General features: G+C 40.0%; 1 protein-coding gene across 1 annotated transcript; it reads right to left on the bottom strand.

Annotated features, from left to right (window-relative positions):
- Window positions 1–11,453: 11,453 nt before the first annotated feature.
- Window positions 11,454–17,298, bottom strand: LOC146689354 (interferon gamma-like). The gene is made up of 4 exons (XM_085436566.1): window positions 17,031–17,298; window positions 15,701–15,769; window positions 13,333–13,620; window positions 11,454–12,506 (listed from the first exon to the last, which is right to left on the bottom strand). Exons 1-4 carry the CDS (start codon window positions 17,148–17,150, stop codon window positions 12,363–12,365), a joined length of 621 nt encoding a protein of 206 aa, XP_085292692.1. The 5' UTR covers window positions 17,151–17,298; the 3' UTR covers window positions 11,454–12,362.
- Between the last annotated feature and the right edge of the window lie 219 nt (window positions 17,299–17,517).

The following is a 17,517-nucleotide window of genomic DNA, read 5'->3' as shown; positions in this document are numbered from 1 at the left end:
TCCCTGTTAAAAATCAAAAATTGAATTAAAAATCCTTCTTATTACATACAATTTAATGAATAATTAGGCCCTACCTTATGATAAAGAGCTAATAGTACCCCATTAGAGCTCTTTGTTCTCAGACTACAGGCTTACTTGTGGCTCCTGGAGTAATTAAAAGTAGAATGTAGAGCCTTCAGCTTTCAGGAACCTCTTCTGAGGAACCATCTCGCAGTTTGGATTCAGGAAACAGACACCCTTTTTACTTTTAAACATTTCTTATTTGAGGTCTGGACTTGCACTGGACCTTGATTATCCTCTTGACTCAGTTTCAACCATTTTTTTGTACCACAGATGCCCTCACATTTGATTCTAGAATACTTTTTTATTTCAGGGAGTTCATGGTTGACTCATTGACTGCAATTCCCAAATCAGCAGTCCTCCACCGCCATGCTGACAGTAGGCAAGAGGTGTTAGTGCTGACATGCTGTGTTTCGTTTTCTGCAAATGTGGTGCTGTGCATAATAGATGTTCCAGAAGTCTTGTTGTTTGTTTAGACGCACCTTTGCAAACCGAAGCTGTACTTTTTTTTTTTTTTTTTTTGAAGGAATAGGCTTCAAGCTGTACTTTTTCAGTCTTTTTCTAATTATACTGTTATGAACTTTAACCTTTAACATGCTAATTCAGGCTTGATGGAGCTCTTGACTTCTTTGCATTGCACCAACTGTTTTCGAGTGAATTTGCTGGGACATTGTATCCTAAAAAGATTATAGCATTGTGTTAATACACACTTGAATGCTCTAAACCTGCAAACTGCCAAAACAGCAAGTGCTCAGTTAAGTTCACAGTTAATCAAGTGCATCTGATTAGCAGCACCTGGCTACTTTCCCCCTCTGAGTTCTTATAAAACCAGTGTTGGTGTACTTAGTTTTTCACAGGACAACATGCTATCATTGACCCTCAATTGAAGTAGCTTTTTTCCTAATTTTTGTCTATTTTCAGATCTGATGAGTTCTTTTCATCTTAAGCGTCAGACTCTCATTCCCTCCAAACAATCTGCCACCATCTTCTTGTGGTTTCCTGTCCATCAGATCTGAAAGGGAGTGAAGGTTAAATGAGCTACTGCTAACTGAAAAGGAAATTTGCTCCATCACACCTCCACAGCGCTCGTTCTCTGCAGCATCAGCAGCTCAGAGCTTTGAGATAATTCATTCTGAATATTTTCAGCCATTTGAAGACACGAAAAACGCATTTCCATTTTCTCACACTAGCATCTGCAACACACTGACTCACACTGAAACTTACACATACACACACAAAGACTCACAGATCAGCCACAGAAACAGAGGTGGGGATAAAAGTTGAGTCTTTGTGTCTGTCTTTGTTGTCATGTTTTCCACTGGAGTCCTGCAGAAATGCAGCAGTCCACCCCCTTGACACTACAATACCCCCCCTCCCCCACTATGCAACAGCACAAACATAGCCATCAGTCCAAACAGAGACACACTATCTGGTGGCCAATGTTGTCATTTATAACTGCCAGGATTCTCATTTACCACCTACAGTGTGTTCACTATTTTTATCATTTCTGCATCTAAGCTGCTTATTGGCATGCTTCCTGGTGTTATACACAAAGGTGGCTTCAACAATGCCTGCATGCATTCAGAGTTTATACTCTATGAATGAAAAAAGTTGGCCAAGTTTGCAAAGACTTTCATGGGAATTTAAATATTCCAGAATATGGACAATAACAATACTTTATCAGGCTTTTATTGAATCAAATAAATGGGAAAAAAGACCTCTGTATTACTACAGCTGCACTGTAACGGCAATGTAATGTTTATGCTATCTGCACAATTATAAATACAGATTTTTTGCAATTTCTTTTTTTTAAAGCACACCAATTGTTTCGATGTAACAATTGGTGTACCATGTACCTTGTCACTCAGCTATCCTGGTAGCTAATTGTTGAGGAAATTGTCGCCAGCACGAAAACATGAATACATAATAAACAGCTTGCACAGTTTGTTGTCTGTGCATCAACAACAAGATTTAAAATGATTGCATGTACATGTGCCAAAGAGGCCCTAGGACCGAACCTTGGGGAACTCCACTCATACAGTTGGTTTGCTGAGTCTTCACTCTGTGTACAGAAAAACGAAAGACAAAAAGAAAGTAAAAACTCATCCCCATAAAAAGTAGTTTCTGCAGCCTGTTTGTCTTCTACAACGGTTGTGAAGTGCCTCAAAGACTCTTTATTGACCACACACAAACACACACAAAGCTGCAACCCCAGTTTCTGTGGGGAAGCACAGCTCTGGTTCTTAGAAGTCACAGCCTCACACACAAACACGCAGCCAATTCGCAGTGCATTGTGGGAGAGTGCTGCACTTACTGTAAGAAGAGCTGTGTGATATTTACCAGAAGTGATGTCACAGGAAGTGACATCACAGCTGTGGGTTGCAGGGTGGGGGTCTAAACACTCAGGGCCGCCTGTCTGCCTGCAGAGGCTCATGGTCTCTGTGGCTTGTTTGTTTGCAGAAGTTTATTGTTTGGGCTATGCAAGCCCACAAACATTAAACTCCATCTGAATTAGTTTGTTTTAAAATTTTATATTAAGATTTTAAAAACTGTAAAGTTACAGATAAAGAGAATAATAGGCTTATAAAAAGTATAAAGTATTATTAAATATTCAACCATGAGATTCCTAATTTCCATGCTTGTGATACAAATGACATGTCATGGTTTCATTTATACAATGAAAGGTAAGAGTGGAGTTTCAGGTCAGTGTCATGGCCTTCATTGCTCGGGCCACTCTCATAAGAAAACATGAAATAGTCACAGGAAACCTGCTTTTCACGTACACGAGTTGTGATATAGGGTTTGTAAATAATAACTCTAATAAGAAGTGTATTTCATGTCAGCAGCGTGCATTTTGTCCAGAAAAATAGTTTTCTCAGGCTATACAAGTAGTTTTGTTGTCTAAACAAAACTACTTGTTGACTAACTGTAACCAAGTGTTATTTTTAAAAATTAATAATGCAGTAAAAGATAAAACGAATGAAGTGCAAAAAGTCTAAAATGATTCACTCCACCAGCAGCTCATCCAGCTGCCAAATAAGGACTTTTTCACACTTTAAAAATGGAAAGTTTACTCAGGTGAAATTACCTTAGAGTTTGTGATTATGCTGCTCAAAACCATCATGGCCATCAGAGGTTTAACTGACCATCATGTCAGTTAAACCTCTGAGATACTGATTCAGTTAGAGACAACTGACATCTTTTCCCTCCAGATCTTTTCTTACTTTCCCCTTTTTTTACATTTGGTTAGGGTCAATGTCACTACTGGCAGCATGAGGAGAGTTGGACAGGTAGACAGTATATGCCAACAGGTTCGTGGTCTCTTAGCACAGTTTTAAGAGCATGGAGGAGATTTCAGGATACAGGCAGTTACTCTAGCAGAGCTGGACAGGGCCGTAGAAGCCTTTTAACTCATCAACAGGACCTGTATCCGCTTCTTTGTGTAAGGAGGAACAGGATGATGAATGCCAGAGCTACAAAATGACCTCCAGCAGGCCACTGGTGTGAATTTCTTTGACCAAACAATCGGAAACAGACTTCATGAGGGTGGCCTGAGGGCCTGACATCCTCTAGTGAGCGCTCTGCTCAGTGCCTGGCACTGTGAAGCCTGACTGGTATTTGCCAAAGAATATGAGAACTAGCAGGTTCACCACAGGTGCCCTGGGCATTTGATAGATGGCTGCAGGCTCACCCTGAGCACATGTGACAGATGTGGAAGTATGTGGAGAAGCCTATAATATTAAGAGAGCCACAGACCTCCACAGGCTAGGCATCTGGATGAAATCCTTTGACATTCTGTCACACCGCATGCAGTGGGTCCTTGGTTCTGGTGCAACCCAATGTCCGGTCTCTAGTGGAGAGAGTATACAGGCAGGCACTGATTGGTTTGCCTGACCTAAATCTAAAAGAACACCTCTGGGACATTATGTTTCAATCAGTCTGACATCACCAGGTTACACCTCAGACTGTCCAGAAACTCAGTGATGGTCGTGATCTGGGAGGAGATCCTCCAGGATACCATCCATCATCTCATTAGGAGCATGCCCCGACATTGTCAGACATACATGCAAACTTGTGTGAGTACCATTTTTAGTTGCTGCAATGAAATTTCAGCAAAATGGACTAGATTTTCAGGGTGTCTTTATTGACCCGTTTGTGGGTCAAAAACTATCATTCCAAAAAAACAATGTGGCATCCTTTCATTCCGAAACCTTACCCAGTCCATATCAGTATAGATACCCAGCATTATTTTCTTCCTTTTTTGTTCCTTTGATTTTTCCCCCAGTGTATTTTACTAACATAAGATGTGTCTGAATGCCTCAAATAATGTATAGTAAGTATACAATCATGTGAAAAGAGAGTGAGATCTAACATGACTCCATGTAGTCTTACTCTACAGGCCTCATTTAGCATATCAAATGTGCAACAACAAACAAGTTTAGCTTATTTAGAAGGGTTGCCAGGAGAAAGCTGTTCTCGCATGGCAGCATGGGTTAGGTTTGCAAAGCTGCACCTGAAACAACCGCAAGACCTCTGGAACAATGTCCATAATGCACAGCACATCGTTTGCAGAAAACCAAACAGCATATAAGCACAAACACCTCATACCAACTGTCAGCACAGTGGTAAAGGGCTGCTTGTTCTGCAGCCACAGTACCTGGGAACATAGTCACTGAGTCAATCATGAACTCTTCTGCATACCAAATTATCCTAGTCAGATGCAATTTTAGGTGTAATGGGTTCCAAAAAACAGTTGATTGGAATTCTTCTTTATTTATGCCTTCCTCATTACTTGTACAGCCAGTCTTGTACATACATTTCACTGTGCATTACACTTGTATAATTGTGAACAACTTTAAGAACTATGTCAATCTCAATTTCAGGAGTTAAATTATGGAACAGTCTAACAGAAGAAATAAAAGACAGTCAAAACATAAAACAGTTTAAAGTAAAATATAAAAACCTAATTTTAAATAAGTATAAGAATGAAGAAAACGGGGTTAACCCAGGATGGTAATGTTGCTGGTAATGGTGTTGCGGTTCTTTTTTGGTTGTTTTTTTGTTTTTTTGTTTTTTTTTGTTTGTTGTTTTTCCATAACTTGTGTATCTGCAAATATACACATTCTGTATTTTTCATATGAAAGAAACTATACTGTGGTGGGGCTTGCTAATTTCTTGTTTTTGATTTATGTATGTTATGTTTTGTTTTACTTCATATGTTTATATGTTTCATATGTTGTTTGTTTAATTTAAGACAAAAAAAAAATTAAATGAATGAGAGGTAAAACTTGAGGGGGTAGGGACAAATAAGTAAATACTTCAGCCTACTCCTTTTCAAACAAATAATGGAATGATATTTTGTAATGATTGTGAAGGCACATGTTTGAAATGTTTGAAATAAAAATGAACTGAACTGAACTGAACTGAACAGAGATGGGCACGCGTTACTGTAATCCGATTACTTTTTTCAAGTAACGAGTAAAGTAAGGGATTACTATTGCAAAAACGGTAATTAGATTACCGTTACTTTCCTGTAGGAACGCTGCGTTACTGCGTTACTAAAACCGTGGTTTTTTTGCCAGAATGTCTCATGACAGTGACGTAAGCAAGTGCGACGTTCGTGACAACAGCTGTCTGCAGATCAACAGTGGATAATATATCGAGTGCGGGAGAGAGTATGAGCGTGCAGCGTTTAAAGCGTGGAAATACTGACCTTACTTTAAGTTTGATTCCATAAAAAGTGACAAAAACATTAGCATCCGTTGTGTGTGGGAAGAAAACTTCATTTTACAGCGAAAAAAAACCCATAAACTTCCAAGCAAGCACCGAGTGCGCTACGACGTAATGGGAAATTCACAGAGAAACTCGCGGATTCTTCCACTGAACGCCGCGGCACACCTGCACCAGGGTAAACCTCCGCCTACCCAACTCCTGCTTTACAGGTGAAAATGGAGCAAAAGGACCGCTAGTCTTTGATGTTATTTATTTTCTGCTGTGTTTTACTTGCATCTATTTGAAAGAGTGAGTGTAAACACACACACAAAAAAAATGTGCTAGAATGTGCAGAAAATAGGTTTAAATATTAAACAAATTTCTTCCAGTCAGAGAATGGTGCATATAATTAAATTTTTGCTTGATGCATAAAGTTAAAAGATTAAAACTAATAAAACAAGTTTTAAAAAGAGACCTTTCCATTTGATTACATTTTGTATGATGGATTATGTAGAAAAAGTAGAATTGGGCTGAAAGATCTATCGCTTTATCACCTCTTCAGGTTGTAAATCGTGTTTTTAAAAAGTAACTAAGTAACTAAGTAATTAATTACTTTTGAAAATAAGTAATCAGTAAAGTAACGGGATTACTTTTTGGGGGAAGTTATCAGTAATTAGTTACTGATTACTTTTTTCAAGTAACTTGACCAACACTGATTGTGAATATGACAAATACGGTTGGAATGAGTGTTGTTACATGTTATCATTACTTGTTTTTTTTATGTCATTGCCACAGCTTATTCTTTTGGTTTGGTGAAACTTGGTTTCCTCTTGGTTTTGGGCATTTTGGTTTTCCTTTGCTTTGAGGAAACTTTTAGTTCTCTAATTTGGTGTTCAGGTTGGAGTTTTGGCAAAGTAGTATGGTCTCTTTGTTTTCTAGATGCAGGCCTGTCCAACATTTGAGATGAGAGTGACCTTTGGAGTTGCACTTGGATGTTTTCAAAGTAATTTCCCTCCAACCCCAATCTTCCTGTGAAAACTGAAACTGAATGAACCAAAACTGATTTATGAAGTTTATTCATTCACAAAACAAATACTCCAAAATCAAACCAACAGAAGTCCAAAGCAGTAATGTGAATCCTCGAATGAAACAGACACCGAGACAAAGACCAAGGAGAAAGACCAGAATTTTTATACACTAATGATGTAATCAGGGAGAGTATCGCGATGCAGCCGAAACAAATTTAGCGTATGTGGAAGTAAAACTAAATGTAAAACTGTCACGGTTCGGGTCAGTGGCCGTGTGAGGAGTGGAAAGGAGGACTCAAATGCAGTACTTATTTAGACGTGAGGGCGATTTATTAACAATACCAAACATAAAGTGGAGATGGCAAAACAGAACTAAGGATGAACTAAACTGGGAGAAACTACACCAAGGAGTAGCAAACCTGAACATGAAGGGAGAACAGCAGGGAGAGCACGCAGGGGATTTCACAGAGTATGAACACAGACGACGCGACGAGGAACAGAGGAAAACACACACTATAAGTACACAGAGAGACACTGGGAAATCACACACAGGTGGGGGACACAGCTGGACCTGATTAACCTGACGAGACAGGGGAATACTAACACCAGGGACCAATAGAGAGAGCACAAACCCAGAACCCAGTATCTAAAATCCCAAAACACAAACCATCCCAAAACAGCCATGAATAATAATGAAAGTAATAACAATAAGGGACACAAACACAAAGTCACTCAGTCATGGCCGCAGGACCATGACAAAAACACCTGAGGTACCAAAATAAAACAGGAAACGGAAAGAAAAACATCACCAAAAAAATAAGAGAATTCAACGAGAGGGGGACTCACAGGAGGATGAGAAGGAGAGGACTAAATAAAACTCCATAACCACAAACTGGAACTGAAACATAACCGGGACTGTAAATGGCAATATACACTGAACAAAAATATAAACGCAACACTTTTGTTTTTGCTCCCATTCCCCATGGGATGGACGTAGAGACCTAAAATTCATTCCAGATACACAATATAACCATCCCTCCCAAACAGTGGTCACAAATCAGTCCAAATGTGTGGTAGTGGGCACATCTGCTATATTGAGATAATCCATCCCACCTCACAGGTGTGCCACATCAGGATGCTGATCTGACATCATGAGTAGTGCACAGGTGTACCTCAGACTGCCCACAACAAAAGGCCACCCTGGAATGTGCAGTTTTGTCTCACAGCAAAATGCCACAGATGCCACAAGCAATGAGGGAGCGTGCAATTGGCATGCTGACAGCAGGAATGTCAACCAGATCTGTCGCCCGTGCATTGAATGTTCATTTCTCAACCATAAGCCGTCTCCACAGGCGTTTCAGAGAATATGGCAGCACATCCAACCGGCCTCACAACCGCAGACCTCGTGTAACCACACCAGCCCAGGACCTCCACATCCAGCAGGTTCACCTCCAAGATCGTCTGAGACCAGCCACCTAGACAGCTGCTGGAACAATTGGTTTGCACAACCAAACAATTTCTGCACAAACTGTCAGAAACCGTCTCAGGGACGCTCAACTGCATGCCCGTCGTCCTCATCGGGGTCTTGACCTGACTCCAGCTCGTCGCCGTAACAGACTTGTGTGGGCAAATGCTCACATTCGATGGCGTCTGGCACGTTGGAGAGGTGTGCGCTTCACGGATGAATCATGGTTCACATTGTTCAGGGCAGATGGCAGCTGAGAATGTCCCAGTTCTTGCATGGCCAGCATACTCACCGGACATGTCACCCATTGAGCATGTTCGGGATGTGCTTGACCGGCGTATACGACAGCGTGTACCAGTTCCCACGAATATCCAACAACCTCGCACAGCCATTGAAGTGGAGTGGACCAACATTCCACAGGCCACAATTGACAATCTGATAGACTCCATGCGACGATGTGTTGCACTGCATGAGGCAAATGGTGGTCACACCAGATACTGACCGGTTCTGGGTCCCCAGACCCCCAATAGCGCAAAAAACTGCACATTCCAGGGTGGCCTTTTGTTGTGGGCAGTCTGAGGTACACCTGTGCACTACTCATGATGTCAGATCAGCATCCTGATGTGGCACACCTGTGAGGTGGGATGGATTATCTCAATATAGCAGATGTGCCCACTACCACACATTTGGACTGATTTGTGACCACTGTTTGGGAGGGATGGTTATATTGTGTATCTGGAATGAATTTTAGGTCTCTACGTCCATCCCATGGGGAATGGGAGCAAAAACAAAAGTGTTGCGTTTATATTTTTGTTCAGTGTAGAAACACGAGCTAAACATTGGGGATGGATATACTCTATAAATACACACGACCAGAACAAAAGGCTTGTTAAACTGAGTAAATAAAACTTATAAAACAAAACTAAAAGCTACCAAACAGATTTCATAAACTCAAAACTGGAACAGAATTTTTTGGCTTCATTTCCTCTTAATTTATTCTTGATGTCGCGGCAATTATTAGCTGATGCAGCTGACCTGGGCCTTCCACGCTTTTCGTCAAAAGTAGGAGTTACATGGAATCATCTGTGCACCAGAAAGAGATGATGTAAGAGGATATGAAGAGCAACATCAACGTGACAAACATTTCATTTTACTTTGCAGAAGTTACCACCTGCCATTGAAAATGAAACTTCTTTTTTTGAAGATTGGTCTGTCTGTGGGCAGGCACGCCAGTCTCACAAAAGTTCATTAAGTCGTCACAAAACGAATGAATCAGTCATTTTGTGTTCATCTTATTGTTTCGTATCAGAGAATACAAATGTGAAAGTAATGCATTTAAATAGGTCATATATTTCATATATATATGAAATATAAATTAAATTAATAAATTAAAAATTTTGTATTGTTCGATACATATGTGTACCGAACCGAAAGCACTGTATCGAACAGTTCAATATCGATACGAGTATCGTTGCACCCCTAATATATACAGTGCTTTCGGTTCGGTACGCATATGTATCGAACAATACAAAATGTTTTATTTATTTTATCAACTTTTCTTCTGACGATGCTGTCTGTGTTGAGCGCTCAGTGGATCTGTGTTTGACTACTCCGCCTAGGCTGCACTGTCGAGCGCAGATCCACTGAGCGCAGCGCAAGCTAGCAAGACAGAAGCTAAGCTCGTTGTGACATGGCAACTGCCTCAACGCTACCCGAAATTGAACCTCCCCCACCCTCATGCAAGATCTGGCGTTTGGAACTATTTTGGTTTTCATGTGAAGTATGACCCTGATGGTAAGCGCGTCATGGACTAAAGTAAAACAGTATGTCGGATGTTCCACGCAATGCTCAATTGGTGGGAACTAGTGCGTTAGCGCTGTTACCTTGTTAACGTGTTGACGCTGTCCAGCCCCACGCACCGAGCGATCCGCGGTAACTCATTAATGGAGATTTGCCGCGTTATGGCATTAATGTCATTTTAACGAGTGACAGCACTAGTGGGAACAAAATGAATATGACTGCACATTTACGCCGACATCATCCTAGTGCAAAGACAAGTGGAAGCAGACAAAAACAACAAGCATGCTTGATACAAACTTTACCTGAGTCATTTAGACAGCCGTTAGCACCTGATTCTCCTTATGGGGACCTGATATGTTTAATATGCTGCTGAGAAAATAGTCCAGAAGAAGCGTATAGTATAGCTTTTATTTTGGAAAGAGCCATTTTTTCTGTAATAAACTGAGCATTGCGTGGGTCATACGTCACATGAAAACCAAAATAGTTCCAAACGGCAGATCTGAATGAGGGTGAGGGAGGTTCAATTTGCCATGTTGCAAGGAGAGCTTAACTTCTGTCTCGCTAGCTTGCCCTGCGCTCAGTGAATCTGCGTTCGACTACTCCGCCTAGGCTGCACTGTTGAGCGCAGATCCACTGAGCGCTCAACACAGACAGCATCGTCAGAAGGAAAGTTGATAAAATAAATTAAAAATTTTGTATTGTTCGATACATATACGTACCGAACAGAAAGCACTGTATCGAACGGTTCAGTTTAAACACCAAACCAGGTTAGCTCACTGCCCATTTTCTCTGCATATATATATATATATATATATATATATATATATATATATATATATATATATATATATATATATATATATATATATATACATATATACATACATATATATGCAGAGAAAATGGGCAGTGAGCTAACCTGGTTTGGTGTTTAAACTTCAAACAAATGATGTGCAAAAAACTGAGACATGCATGACTTTAGCTCTGTGGCATGAGGCGACTCGCTCCTCCGCCTCCTCTCCACTGATAAAAAGTCATGTTCAGGGGCAAAATAATAACAAAGTAAAGATTTGTGTTCAGCAACAGGAATCAGTGGATTAAAAGTCATGACTCATGATTCTCTGAGCTTATTCCTATAAATTCTCCATCACAACTTTCCTTCCTCATGATGTTTTACATCCAGGTGCGGGAAATGCTTTTTTTGGAAAACCAAAACCAAAATCTTTACAACCAAGATCTTAAATCTATAAGAGACTGCACATAAGCCATAATCAGCGTCATTCTGTTTTATTCAGGTGCATTTGCCAATCAATAAATTAATAATAAATAATCAACAATCAACAACTTAAATACAAAATAAATAAAGAAAACTACAATATGTCAGTAAAAATAAAAACAAAACATCCTGAAGGTTTTAGTACTTCAACTACAAAGAAATTTAATACTACTTTAATACTACAGTACTGAACCTGACTGTTCAGAGGATTAGTAGTACACTGAAGTACTTTGTACTGTAAACATCATCACCATCAGCTCTCATTGGCACTGCAGTGGAGAAGCTAGGTCAGGGTTCCCATTGAGACAAAAAAAATCAACTTATAGAATACAATTATGTGAAAACTTCGTTAAATTTGTCACATAAACGGGATTTCACACATTTACTTTGCATAAATGTAATTCCTCAACAAAATGTGATAAATCTGGAAAACTACCTATCAGTAATTATCAGTGGAACCGCCCATTTCTCCACCACAGTCCAATCTCAGTGCAACAAGAGGGAGTTTCACTCAGAAAGAATTCAGGGTTTTTTAACTTAAAACAAAATACAAGAAAGAAATAACCTAAATTTACAAAATATTCAGTAAAAAATAAACTTTAACCACAATTAAACATATCTTTGTTTTGTGGGTTTTTAATAATATGAAGTTTTTAAAGCCGAGAAAAAACAACAACATTAAATCAAGTATTTCCACTGGGTGAAACTCCATGTTGAAAACAATTAGGTATAATCTCTGGATCCTTCAGTGAAAATATTCCACAGGATCAAACTTTTATGCTGGTTTCAAGTATCACACACCAAACATTATATAAAAATATTTTTCCGAGACTACGATCTTATAAGGCTTAGGCTGCTGGTTCACTGTTAATTTAAATATAAATATAGATGAAAATAGAATACAAAATTCTAACAACTAGACACACTGGTTTCAGTCTGAGAATCTTTTCGTTTTGTATAATTTAAACATCCTGCATCTTTGTTTTACTGTTATTTCTCTTTATGCCCTTTAGGTCGCCTTTTAGGCTCTGGTGCGATCTTTAGCCTTTGTTTGCCTCCGCCGTCTGCGTCTCCTCTGGATCTTGATTTCGGGGAGCGAGCTCGCCTCTTCGTACAGCTGTGGCAGCTGCCAAAGTGCTTTGCTCTGGATGATGCGGTCGTTCATCTACAGGAGAGAGAGAGACAAAGGCAAGTTTGACATTAATGATGACGATCACACGGTTACAGAGAGGACCTTTGTTAAGATTCAGCACAATGACATCAACATTTAAAACCCTTAAATAATGTAAGACCTTTGTGAGCTTTTAGAATAACTAAGGCACATCGTCCCCTGGTGTAAGCATCACAAATTTAAGACCTGCAAAAAACACATTATTTTAAGCCCTAAATAAAACCTTATTTCTAGTCTCACCTAGGCCCCAAACTTTCTCTCTGCCTTTTCTTTTCCTAGTTTCTATTTAAATCCTTTGTGGATGCGTTATTAAACCTCGTAATATCCTGCAGGTCACTGATGACTAATCTAAGGTTAGGGCATGAGTTCTCTCTTTTTGTCTGTTTTAAACCAAATGCAAAAGTCTTTAACACAAAAACTGTATTGCCAAAATGAATGAGACATGATCTGAAATCCTCAAAATCTGCCTGTTTTTCACTAAAACAAAATCCCGGATGGGCAGCCAGGGACTTGCTCTGGATGTTCAGAGGGTAAGCTGAACATCCATTTGTAGGACCAAAGCATTTGTCCTTAAGTATGAATTTAGGACTTATATAAGCCCTCAATAAGGTTGGTCAAATCTTTTCAAGTCTAACTTTTCAGGCTTTACATAAGCCATTCATATGGGCTGCTCAACCCATCCTGAGGCTTATTGTGAGCTCCTCTTAATCACTGTACAATCCTCAACATAGACTTCACAAAAACCTCACTGTTGGGTTTACGTAAGTCCTAAGTCAAGTTAAGGCTTTCACAGCCAAGAAGCAATCAGAATGCTCTCTACCTTGATATCTCTGAGGGTCTGCAATCCCTGCAGAAGCTTCTCCTGTTCATGGTAGCGGCGTTTCTTTAGCTCCTGGACCTTCTTCAGGATGTAATTCAGCTCTGATCTGACATCTCTGCCTGCTACCAAGCCTGCGTTGTTGGGGCTGCTGGACGCAGGGGTGATGGCCGAGCCAGGTTGCGCGTTGCTCACGGCGATCTGGGGACTCGGAGTGGGCAGTTGTTTCAACATGTGGCCAAGCAACTTTTCGTACGACTCCAAAACACCACCCATGAAGATCAACTTGGTCTGAGAACGAGAAACAGAGAGGTAATGACATGAAAGTACAAATGGCTTATATTTGTTTAATATGAATATATCTGGTTGTGCAAATATGGCTTTGAAAATGCCCAAAATGCTGAATTTCGCAGCATTCCTCAGCATTTTGGACTCGGGTACCAAAAGCCAAAAAACTGAAACAACGCAGAATACATTTGTAGTAAATAAACCTGAAGAAAAACTGAGATGTGAGGAAAAGGTTGCTTCACAAACATTGCAACCTTAGGTGCTAAAAACTTTTCGCACAATGGAAAAAACTCTGTGGTTTCCCACACAACAGTTAAGCTAACATAGAAGGCCTTAAAGGGGAATACCACTCACTGACTGCTGTTAAACCTGAATGTCATATCCATACACTGCTAACAGGACCGAAACTACTAGTTTGGATGTAAGAAATGAGAGTTTGTGGCTCAATGTTTGACCCAGTGTTTGTTTTCAATTTGGTCGATTCACTTACACTTGTTGAATAATCTGTGGTAATTTCTGGTGACAACCAAAAACCTTTCATGTCAGAAGCAACAAAAGCTGTGGGATCCCTGACAAAACACTTTCAGTGGCACCATCAAGAGTGTTTTTAAAGAGCTTTAAAACCTGACAGAGGCAACAGCACGATGAACTGACCGGACAGAAGCAGGCTAAAAGATGTAAGATGTTTCCTTCGAATGAGAGGGGGCAAATGGTGTTAAAGCTCAGATGAGTCATTAGATATCTCTAAAATATATGAAATGCAGCACTGGGGTAGGTGTGGTGGTAAAGAAACCTCTAAATAGGAAAACCTGGTGGGTTGCAATAAAGTTCATGCAAAATACCACCCTCCATACAACAGCCTTCCCCCTGCATACCACCATGTGTTAAGCTATAATAGAAACTCATCTTGACTTTAAATTTCCAACTGTTATGACTAACCTGTCAAAATGTTTCTGAGTGCTGGAAGATATTGCTGGCTATAGGAGGTGGTGACCACAGAAAATCTACTTGAACATTCAGTTTTAGAAAGGCGCTGATACTTTTCTTCTTTTACTAGCAATATCTTTAACTGTTCCTCAAGAGGCAGTGCAACAAAATTTCCATTGTTTTGCTTCAAATTTTCTCCATTTTTTCCTTTTTCTTGTTGCTGTTGACTGCTTTAATTACAGTTTTAGTACAGTTACTTTACAATAATATCAGTTAGACTTTTAATAATTAGTTAGAAGATATACATCCTCAAAAAATGTTCCTTTTTATTCCAAATTTGCAGAAGCTTTAACCTGAACCTCATAGCCATCTAACCACACAGAACTTCAAACAGAGTGACATAAAAAACTGCCGACCAGAGCTCCTCAGTCTGTGCTCTCTTGGCTTGATGTCAGTACTTGAAACCAACCATGAAACGGCCTTGTAAGTGATGTTGGTGAAAAGTGAAAGTTTGATCGGGAGACTGAGAATAGCTGCAGAAAGGTGGCATCCTGCAGAGCCAGCAAAGTGAAGGAAAACCCCACAAAAACCTCAACTCAATGTAAAAGACAAAACCTGGAAATACCAGCTGGCTGCTGACTCAGGCAGTGCCTGTTAGCCAAAGATGGAGGAGCTCAACAGGAGGTTTGCCTCCATCGAGTATCCTGACTCTTTCCAGAGTTCAGAAATATACCTGCTAACAACTTTAAAGATGCCTGATTACTAATCAGTGTCTTCACTCTTTCATAAACATGCAAAAGTCAAAGTGGTGGTTTTATTATCTTTACACCATCTGGAAATCCACTTTAGTGACGATGATGCTGAAGACACTGGGTAGATGGATAGAAATAGTTCCTCATTTCTTTGTGTAGGGATGGAATACAGCATGGTTTCCAGTATTAATACTGAGCTTTAGGCTAAGCTACCTTGATGCTTACCACGTGGACCTTAAGCCACAAGTGTGTTTCCTAAATTCTGCCTGTCCATTTGAGGCTATAGTAAGGCCATAGTTAGAGCAAAACTCTCATTTGCCACAAGAAACCTTTTCTTTGGATTGCATGGACATTTTACATTTTGTGGACAAACTACGCGCTCCCATTAATCACATGAATCTTACCTCAATTTTTTTGTTCTGGTCACTAGGAAATACGGGTTTCCCATCATATTTTTCCCGGCTTGAAATTTTCTGCAAAAGACAAAAAAAAAAGAAGATATTTTCAGATCATGTTTGACATTAATAATGAATAATCGGTATCGGTATTGGGTTTTATCCCAGCTCACAAACATTGTCAAACATGATTTGAACTGGAGCAGAAAATAAGGTGCAAGGAATCACTAACTTATAAAAGGTTTTCAGTTTTAGTTTTTTAAAGAAACCAATGATTCAGCTGAGCTGTTGTTAAAAAAAAAACAACCCCCGATTGGCTGACTGGAGAGGGCAACTGCTCATTTACTTTGCTTCATATATAAATAAACAGCATTTTAAAACAGATTCTGAATTTCACTGGAAGCCACTGAAGGGAAGCCTGCTAGCCGGTTGCTAGCAGGTTAGCTGCTCTATTCAGGACCGACTAAAGACCAATAAGAGAAGTGTAGGAAAAGGTGAAATATAATAATTGTTGGACTAAAAGATCCAGGATTAAATTGGAATTTGATCTGAAACTGATAACTGAAGATTAAAATTTTAGAAAGTGGTACGAATGGTGCGTTTAAAGCCTGTTGGCCACACTGTGTCTGATATCAAATATGGAGACTGTAAAGAAATTGAGAAATTTGTCCGAAAAAGACAAAAACAGTTTAAAAGTGTTTTTTTTTTCTTACAGCGATAAACATGAGAAGGCCAATAATCCAACAGCAGTTATAAAAGACAGCGTGAGTTCAGCTGTTTCTGTGTTTAGAGCTTTCTATCATTACTGGTGCCTTCAAGGACTGTCTGTCATGAAGTTTAAAGGATGGTTAAGAACGTCTGCCAACTAGCAATGAAAAACCAAACAAATTACAAAAACAAGCTGCTAATAGGGGAAATGATAATTGGGGGGGGGGGGGGGGGGTGTCAATGAGCACATACTTTGCAGAAAAATTTGATGGTGCATTCAAGGACACTCCCACATCTGTGATGTGACTCTGTCTCATCCTTGAATCCACCATTCCAGGAAGTGTCCCTGCTCGCCTCTGCATCACCACATGAAACATGATATCATTCACATAAAGTTTCGTATGTGAGATGCTCCAGGCTGGGTGTGTAGTATTTAGCGTCTCGTGGGTTAAAATGGTCCTTTAACCACACACTTAAGTGGAAATTTAAAAAGACATCTTTGCGCATGTGTGTGTGTGTTTGTGGTAAGAGCATCACTGTGACAAACAGGAGGAAACAGAAAGTCTGTAGAGCTGCACAGTCTAGTATTACTCAAGTACTAAGTAGCAGTTGAAGTGCAGTGAATACTTACATAGTGCTGCAAGAGGCTCTGGATGGTCCTGTTCATCTCTGCTGGGATGTGGGATCCTCTGACCTGACAGGCAAAAAGCCAGAGGCACAGACAGACTGCTGCCCTCACTGTGGTAGCCATCCTGTCTCTGTTTGTATTACCCCTGAGTGTAGTTGAGTCTTCGGTTTGATTCCCAATCCGGGCCGAGTGTTTTCAATTTGAGAACGGATTCTGGCTGAGCAGTGTCCTCCCTGACTGAGTGACTGATGATCTGACTGACAGTGTCTCTCTTACCCTGAAGTTGGTGCGAACTGTTTGACTTGTCATGAAAGCTTTTATTTATAACTCTGCGAGAGAGAGAGAGGCAAAGTGGCAGAGTGACATAGACATGCACTCAGACAGAGAGAGAGAGAGTGATGCGATGATCTAGGTGTGAAATTGTGGTTTTGAGTTTCCTTTAAATCAACAACTTCATAGAAGAGGGTGAGGGGTCGGCTTCCCACTCATG

Source organism: Copadichromis virginalis, linkage group LG17 (assembly GCF_057382275.1).
Source record: "Copadichromis virginalis isolate Kocher_CV1m ecotype Utaka linkage group LG17, C_Virginalis_male_GT1.1, whole genome shotgun sequence".
In the NCBI taxonomy this organism is placed as follows: domain Eukaryota; kingdom Metazoa; phylum Chordata; class Actinopteri; order Cichliformes; family Cichlidae; genus Copadichromis; species Copadichromis virginalis.
This window is presented reverse-complemented; position numbering and strand designations above follow the sequence as displayed.